This window comes from Cryptomeria japonica, chromosome 7 (genome assembly GCF_030272615.1).
Source record: "Cryptomeria japonica chromosome 7, Sugi_1.0, whole genome shotgun sequence".
NCBI classification, from domain to species: Eukaryota; Viridiplantae; Streptophyta; class Pinopsida; order Cupressales; family Cupressaceae; genus Cryptomeria; species Cryptomeria japonica.
Window position 1 is genome coordinate 526,786,854 of NC_081411.1, and position 8,990 is coordinate 526,795,843.

At 33.5% G+C, this 8,990-nt stretch overlaps 1 protein-coding gene across 2 annotated transcripts; it reads left to right on the plus strand.

The window, feature by feature from the left end:
• Positions 1-1,487: 1,487 nt before the first annotated feature.
• Positions 1,488-8,730, plus strand: LOC131072403 (probable trehalose-phosphate phosphatase C). 2 transcript variants are annotated; one of them, XM_058008541.2, is made up of 12 exons: positions 1,488-1,664; positions 4,697-5,147; positions 5,260-5,400; positions 5,506-5,577; positions 6,095-6,217; positions 6,694-6,750; positions 6,950-7,051; positions 7,225-7,302; positions 7,420-7,489; positions 7,651-7,721; positions 7,878-7,970; positions 8,111-8,730. In XM_058008541.2, exons 2-12 carry the CDS (start codon positions 4,839-4,841, stop codon positions 8,177-8,179), a joined length of 1,185 nt encoding a protein of 394 aa, XP_057864524.1. In that variant the 5' UTR covers positions 1,488-1,664; positions 4,697-4,838; the 3' UTR covers positions 8,180-8,730. The 2 variants fall into 2 exon arrangements, with proteins under 2 accessions (XP_057864524.1, XP_057864523.1); XM_058008540.2 differs by lacking the exon at positions 1,488-1,664 and adding an exon at positions 3,118-3,491.
• Positions 8,731-8,990: the final 260 nt, after the last annotated feature.

The window sequence follows — 8,990 nt, forward strand, 5'->3', positions numbered from 1 at the left end:
TCACGATACGATACTGTTGTTGAGAGGATAGATTTGGCCTTTGGAGATGAGAAAGGAGATTACCAGGCATCCATGCTAGATTTGGAATTGGAAGGGCAAAAGGAAAAGGGAAGAACAGACACCAAATGGAATGAATGATTTTAACAATGTCAATGAAACTGAGAATCGTAAAGCATAGTTTTAAGTTAATATTCTTTTTGATGTCTGATCTCCTATTATGGATCTCTTACGATATTGTTCATATAGTTTGTTCTTTTAGACTATAAATGAAACCAGGATCAAGAATTATGGTCTTAAGTTATCTTTGAACTCCTTTCATTGAGATCGGGACTCAGAATCATAGTATTTAATTATTCTTAATTTATCTTCATACTTTTTTTTATGTCTGATTTTCTATTATCGATTTCTTATAATATTGTTCATGTAAGTTATTGATTTTTAGATTATTTAGTCTGTAAATGAGATTGGGATCAAGAATCATGACCTTAGATTATCTCTGAAATCCTTTCAACGTTCAATCTCCTAGGGCAAGTGGTCTTGCTACTGCTCATGTTCCAATTATTGTTAATTGGGTTTTGCTAATTAAAAGCCCATTAAAAAATCATCTAATAGACCAATAGTTGTCCATTGGTATACCAAATAGCTTAAAAAAAGTTAGTAATTAGATCAATTGTGCAACTTTATTGGTACCAATAGTGGACGATTATGGGACATTTGTGCATAAGTATGGGATCAATTGCACAAATTTTGTGGTGGTCAAAGAAAACGGTTATTAGGGCAATAGGGAATATGTATGCAATGTCAACTCAAAATGAGTACTTTTTGACTCTTGCGTGCATAACGAATCCCTTAGAACAGTCCAAAAAGCCAAAACAATTGCTATAAGCACTATGAAGACAACCAAAAAATCATATTAAAATCTGATGTACTATTTAAGAGCTTAGAGTGTTCAAAGTTAAACACTTAAGTCGCATATGAAAACAACCAAAAAATATATTAAAATCTGATGTACCATTTAAGACTAACTAGCTATATCGACTACTAGTACCCTTCCCAATCTCTTATGAAATATGTTCATATAATTTGTCAACTTTTAGACTGTTTAGATTGTAAATAAGACCCAGATCAAGAATTATAACCTGAAGTTATCTTTAAACTCCTTTCAATATTTGATCTTTTACAATAGATATCTTATTATTTTTGTACTAGATTATCAACTTTCAGATCATTTTCATACTAGACAGGTACAGACTATTTTCATACTAGATCAGATTTTAAACCATTTAAAACCATTTTCGTACAAAGTACAGATATTCTCATAAGGTAGGCAGTCTATAGTAGAGCACAGAGAGAGGAGAGGGAGAAGAGAGTACACAGGAAAGTAATAGAAAACAATTGGCGAGAGTGGAGTGAATGGATGGTGACTGTCATGGTGATGGTCGGTGACCGACCCACAAAGGCGTCTCTGTCGCCGGCGAAATTTGGCAACTGTCAAGAGTGGGTCCCATGGATTCACCGTTTTACTTAGCTCCCTTTCTGGTGTCGGCAGAATCCATCCATTATTAAATAGCTGCGTTCACCCTCCAACCAAACATCCATTGCCATCTGTTTTGACAAGCCATTGGACGTTAGGAGCACAGAAAATTGCTATCAGCTGTTGACGGGTACGCAGTGACTATAATCATTTTGTTGTTAAATTAAGAAATGCTTCGGTTTCAGAATGTTTTTAGTGTGTCCCAACTCCAAGGTTAAATCTTTGCCCAACTTCCCTCCTTTCCTTTCATTGCTTGTTTGATTGAAACTGTGTGCATTTGCGTATTGGGCTGAAATTCGGCCGTTTTTTCAGTTTTCAATGCGGTAACGTTAGGTTCAAATTTGGAGCTGTTTTAGGAAAAAAATCTAGCAAGTTTTGACAAAGTAGTATAATAGACGTGATCACTTTTTTGCTTGCATTGCATGAAACTTAATAACCCAGTAACGAAAATTTTGGTTGACAAACTTGTAAATATAAAGCAAATGGATTTGAAATTTTCTTTTGAAGGTGAGAAGGATTGTATTCTTGAACGTGAAGCTTTGTATGATATGGCTATTTCATTGCAAGTGTTTGAAGAGTCTAAGATTGAAAAATTGAATAGGTCATTATCAAACTTGTAAATACAAATTAAATGAATTTGAGATTTTTTTTTGAATTTAAGATTTTTTTTAATCTGAGAAGCATATCTTTCTTGAACATGAAGTTTACTATGATGTTTGGGTCAATAATGCTAGCTTTTTGGAGGCTACTTTACTACAAGAGTTGTTTGAAGAGTCTAAGATTGAGAAAACTCGATAGCTCAACATCGAACTTGTTAATACAAATCAAATAAATTTGAGATTTTCTTTTTAAATTTTCGAAACGTTTTTTTCTTGAGCACGAAGCTTATTATGATATTTGAGTCAATTATACTGACTTTTTGGCAGCTACTTTGGTACAAGAGTTGTTTGAAGAGTCTAAGATTGAGAAAACTGGATAGCTCAATATCAAACTTGTAAATACATATCAAATTAATTTGAGATTTTTCTTATTGAATCTGAGAAGCATTTTATTCTTGAATGCAAAGCATAGTATGATATTTAAATGACGATTAGACTACTTCACTATTCACTACAAAAGTTGTTTGAGAAATCTGAGATTGTAAAGTCAAACTTATTAGCTGTCAATCTACAAATTAAAATCTATAAGTGAGATCTACTTTCCATAAACTATTTTTTAACTTTCTATTCAATCATCTTTCGAATCTTCTGTTGCATTCATTCTAAAGAAGCCAGTCTGCAAATGAAAAGCTAGAAATTCAAGAGCTACCGTCCTATAAACTATCTTTTGACCTTCTATTCCATTCTATTCTTTCATATTTGGAACTTTCTCTTGTATTCATTCCTAATAAGTCGGTCAATTGACTGACAATAGAACTTTCGCTAAGAAAAATGTGAGGTAAAGTTTAAAATACATTTAAGGTGCCTTCTTTAATGCAATATAAATTTACATGGCTGTAAGTCGTAAGACCAACTGTGTTTTCTTTGAAAGCTTGGAAGAAACACCCCCCCCCCCCCCCCCCCCAACACAAAAAAAATAAAGTTGTGACGTAGTAAACGGTTTGAAAAATTCTAGATACTGAAAAAGCAGGCAAATGCAAAGTTGTACATAGAACTTTCCTTGGAAAAAATGTGCAGACTGAAAAAACAAAGCTAAGTTTGAAAGTGCAACATGCGAGAGTATCTTGACTTTGTTGAGAGTTCATTTGCGGACTTTCTGTTGGCGTGCGTTTCGTGAGTGATTGATTTGGAGTGTTGGAGACGTTGCCTGGACGGTGGCACATTCTTGACGGATTCCACCATTCTTCATATTTAGATGCCTCTCATTTCTCATTTAATTTCCATCCCAAAATTTCTCATTTAACTTCTGCTTAAAGCTTCTGGGTTTCCTCGACTTCATAAGCCATTCTTTCAAACAGGTATGTCTGTCTGCCCTTCTGAGTTCTATGGAGTTCAAACTTTTATTGTGCTTCACCATCTGTTGCCTGTCTTCACTTTTTGTGTTGGACGAATATCATGTAAATTTTATCTTCTGTCGTATATTTTATTATGACACCATCTGTACCTATGGGTTTGTAATGGCCATTCTTAAATAGTTGAAGGTGATTTTTCAAATAAGTGTTTATCATTTAAAACATAAAATTGGACAGTTTTACTGTTTGAACTTGTTTTACTATAGAAAAGTGATAAGTTTAGGATTTAATTTTTCATTTTGGTTTATTAATATTTTCCTGTTTCTTGTTTTTTATGTTTATGATTTTTTTTTTTGAAGGAGCTGGTTTTGTGATTGTATCATTTTCATTCTCTTTCTGATGATGGATCGTCCAATGTGATTAGAAACAAAACATTTGAGTACTTGATCATGTGATGTTCTATAATGACATAGGAAATGTTTTGTTGGAAAAACAAAATATTGAGTACTTGATCATGTGATGTTCTATGATGACATAGGAAATGTTTTGTTGAAAAAATGCTAGGATATGAATTTCAAATTTGCATTCTAAAATGCAGACATCTGGGCTTCTTTTTTATTGGCTTTGAAAGGCTCATCCATATTGTAATCTATCTGGTATTCAGCTGCTAAAGTCTGTAGTTATCTGGCATTTTGTTTTTCGTTTCTCTTTTTTGCTTTCTGTAATTGTCTGTTTTTTTCCTCATTTCTCTTTTCTTGTCTTTCATACCGGAGATAAATTATGAAGTGTGACCCAATGTTGATGGAAGAAAAATATTTACATAATCTGATACAATTTTTTTTATCAAGCTACATTTTTCTCATTTGATAGAATACATTCCATTCCATTACTTCCAATGGATTGCAAGCATTCAAGAGCTTTTAAAAAGATTCCCCATCTTATTTTATGTCATCATTTTCAATTTTATATAGAAGTTGTTATTAAAAATATGCTTTGATAGGATACGCCCCCATCCCATTACTTCCAATGGATTGCAAACATTCGAGTTCTTAAATAGATTCTCCATCTTATTCTGTCATCGTTTTCAATTTTGTGTAGAAGTTGTTATCAAAAATATGTTTCTAAATGTTTCTGTAATTTTGTACCCTGATGGCTGTTTATCTTGACATGATTAAACAAGGGCTGATTTTTCAAGACATGTTATTTTGTAGGTTGAAGAATGAGAATTTAAATACTTGGAACAACATTAAGTTTCGAAGTATCTTGGTGAAGAAGTCTTCAAAATTATTAACTTGCGGAGGGGATTTTAACATTCAATCTTGATAAGTTATTGAAGGCTGATATCGTTGTGGAATGGCATTCAAGCACACTGTGATGCTTGGGGATTCTCCATCCATAGGAAAACCAAGGTCTAGCTTATCTTCTCTGCCTCCTCTTCTCCGAAGTTCTTCTTTGGTGTCATATTCAACATCATCTCCATCACATTCCCCAACTTCAACAACACTTCCACAAAGAAAGATGTTTCCAAGCAGTATTGGAACAGATAATTGGATTGATTGTATGAAAACTAGATCTTCTTGTGATGACATTAAGTTAGCAAATGAATTCAAACTGGATGGTGTTAGTCCCGACATGCCAAATGAATCTTATGCCTCATGGATGGTAAGTTGCATTTATCTTCAATGCATAGAGAATCTATAAATGAATGATTATAGCTATTTAGACATCCTGTTTGTTGTGTTCTTACATCCAAACCTTTAATGCATCAATGCAGAGAGACCATCCTTCAGCACTGAAAATTTTTGAGCAGATGATGAGTGCATCAAAAAACAAGCAAATTGCAGTCTTTTTAGATTATGATGGGACCCTTTCTCCAATTGTTGATGATCCTGAGCGAGCTTTTATGTCTGTTGAGGTGCTTAAGACTATCTTTACAATTCCGCTTAAAATAGTCATTTTCTATCTCTTAACTATGCTTATTCTTTTGCTTTTATGTCCTGAAATATCCTTGCTTTTCCAGATGCGCTCAACAGTGAAAGAACTTGCAAAGTATTGTCCGACTGCAATTATTAGTGGACGGTCTAGAGATAAGGTACATACTTGTTAATCATTAAATTTACTTTGATCAAAATCTACAGTAAATAAATATGGTCAGCAAGATCAGCAAAGAAATGGTGGATAGTCATAAATAGAAGTTGTTGTTGATTGAAATTCATATTAGTTTCGGCATAGGTCAACTCTCAATCTGCAGTAGATGAAATATGATCAGCAAAGAAATAGGGGATAGTCATAAATAGAAGTCGTGGTTCATTGGTTCGAATTTATATTAATTTTGGCACAATTGAACTCTCGGATCTTATGAAGGACTGTCTAATCTCCTAAACATCATTATTTCATTTATTACCCATTATGCACCTAAATCTCTTGCTTTGTTTTTCTTGGATTGTATTACATCTGTACAGTAATGAATCGAATTGGAGCTTGTTTTAAAGATCTGAGGAAATTTTGACTTCATTTTGAGAACCATCTTTCTTTGGTCTCTTTGGTCCGTAGTCAAGAATCTGACCAGAGATTTACTATTTTTCTTTGTTTCATCTCACTTTTTTCAGGTGTTCGATTTTGTACAACTAGCAGAATTATATTATGCTGGCAGCCACGGAATGGATATTATGTTACCAGCCCGAGCATTCAATGGCACAAAGAATGGCTATACAAGAAATAGAGACCAAAAGGTTTGTGTGGCATTGAGAACTACTGACCAAAGAGAATTCTTTAGCCTCGATTTGATTGAAGTTTTAAAACTCGATGGCATTGGGTTAAGTAACCCTGCAAAGAAGATTATGTACATTAAAATGTATTTAATGCAAATTGTGGTTCAGTTTTGTTGGCCCATCAGTATGAAAGTCATGAACTTTTTCCTCTCTACTGAGACAACATTTTGGCAAAACAAATCTTTAAATATAATTTTGCATTTTGGCAAAACAAATCTTTAGATATAATTTTGTTTGTAACGGACAAGTTTAAATAGTATATTTTAAATTCTGATTTGTTTAGATGGTTCATTTGAAATCATATTAGCTTTTCTAGTAAGGACTATTTATTTATAGATTTCAGGTGAACCACCAAAATAAATCAAAACTAAACCAAAATACCCTGACTAATAAAGCTTTTGACAAAATTTATTAATTATTGTTCTATTTTGAAACAGGGAAATGAAGTTGTTCTCTTCCAGCCAGCCAGAGAGTTTTTGCCCATGATAGATGAGGTATGGCCATGTTGACTGTTTGAATTGTTATTTTTACAACTTTTACTGAGCAGGTACTAATGTTTTCTTAGATCAAGGAGAGCACTTGATTATGGACATCTCAATTTTATTCCTTACATAAGAAAATTGTCATCTAGAGGATTCATTTTATTCTCTCCCAGTAAGGGTTTACCTCACATTTGAGATCTGTCATGTGTAGGTATATAAATTATTGCAGGAGAAAGTAAAAATAATAACTGGAGCCACGGTAGAAAATAACAGATTTTGTGTTTCAGTGCATTTTCGCTGTGTACAGGAGAAGGTAACCAATTTTTATTTTGATATTTTTTAAAATGTAAATGCCAAGTATTTGCAAACTTTTTCATGCTATATTTTTGTTGATTAAATGTTGAGAGAGGTGTGTATGCTATATCATTTTTCAAAGTTTCAGGTCATGTTTTCATCTATAGCTGAATAAGGTGTTATCTGAAACAGGATTGGAGTGCACTTACAGAAATAGTGAGAAATCTTCTCCAGACATATCCCCGTTTACACTTAACCCAGGGGAAAAGGGTATGTAAATGCTTTTGTACTGGTACTTTCGTTTCTTTGAAATATTAAATAGCAGATTAAATTCTCAAGTCTCTCATGGAAGTAAAAGGTTTAAAGCTTATACCTCTTACTATATAGGTTTTGGAGATTCGGCCTCTAATTAAGTGGCATAAAGGAAATGCCCTTGAATTCTTACTAGAATCACTAGGTGGGTACTTAAAAACTTGTTTAAATTTGAGGGGAATCTTTGTTGGGAGATGATGAAAACATTAAGAATTACACAAAGCCTGAACAAACAGAGAGGGTTCTTTTTTCTGCTGAATGAGATTAATAACTTTGTCAACTAACTACAAAATAAGTTGATTGCAGGTTTAGCAAGTTCAAGTGATGTGATTCCTTTGTATATTGGAGATGATTGTACAGATGAAGATGCTTTCAATGTAAGCAATAAGTATTATGTGGGCACTGGGCATACTATTAGGGTTTCTAGACTTTTTTGGTTAGCGCGTGTCATCTTAATATATGAGTTCAATTTTACATTTCTCTGTGCTGGAATAAGAAAGAGCCTCTAAAATTCTGAAGCTTATAACTGTCAGGTCTTGAAAGCCAGAGGACGGGGCTTTTCAATCCTCGTCTCTTCTGTTCCTAAAAAGACAAACGCATCCTACTCTCTACGAAACCCCTCTGAGGTATACTTTCTGTAAAGGTTCTGTGTATATTGTTTCTTTATGTTCATAGGTTAAATATTGGCAAGCAAATCCATAATAAGCAAATAGATCTTCAAAGTATATTTATTTACAATTCCTCCATCAATTTTGACTTCATGCAGGTTATGGAATTTTTACGTCATTTAGTGACATGGAAGCAGCAGTCTTCGAATAGTCGATCAAAAGCATAACAGAGTAAAAGAACCTCACATATTATCTGATAGGTTCTGAAGATGAAAGTTATACGAAGAACCCATGATGAGATGTGGGTTCAAAATTGATGTTTTAGACAGTAAAATTGAATTGTGTTTTGTAGCCGCAAGAAAATTTCTTTTTTGTAGTTCCTACAATGGAGCAATTCTCCCATTGTATTGGATACATCTATTGTTATTACCCAGCAACCTGTATACTGAGGATCATAGTGCAATATTTAGCACACACATGATTGGGTATTAGTTAGGTCTACAGTTTCAGGGCTCTGCAAAATGTTGCAAGACAATCGTTGTCGGGTTCTACTTCAGCCTTTAAGGAATGACTGAGGCATATCCCTGTGAAAAGCATTGAATGGTGTATGTACACTATGGTGGATACAAGACTTATATCAATAAGAAAATTTCAAGTGAACTTTAAAGTTGATGCTTTGGAAGAGTTGAAAGAGATTCTGAGGAATGGATGCTACCTCTTAATCTATTGAAGCAACAAAACATATAATTTTAGACCATATAACTTTTCCTTTTTTTCCATGCCTTTACATATTGTATCAAAGTAGCATATTTTATATTCTTATTCTCTGCAATTTAAAAAAAATATGTATGGTATGTGTGAATTAAACAATGGGTACTTTTGGATTGCTCTCTCAATGTGTGAAATCCGCTCTTCAATTGAAATTCAATGGGAATATTTCCTCTAGAATGTCTATTATGAGCCTACAACTGGAGATATTCTTTCTTGATCTGTAATTGCCCTACAAAAAAAGCTTGATCTGTAAAGCCCACAACTGGA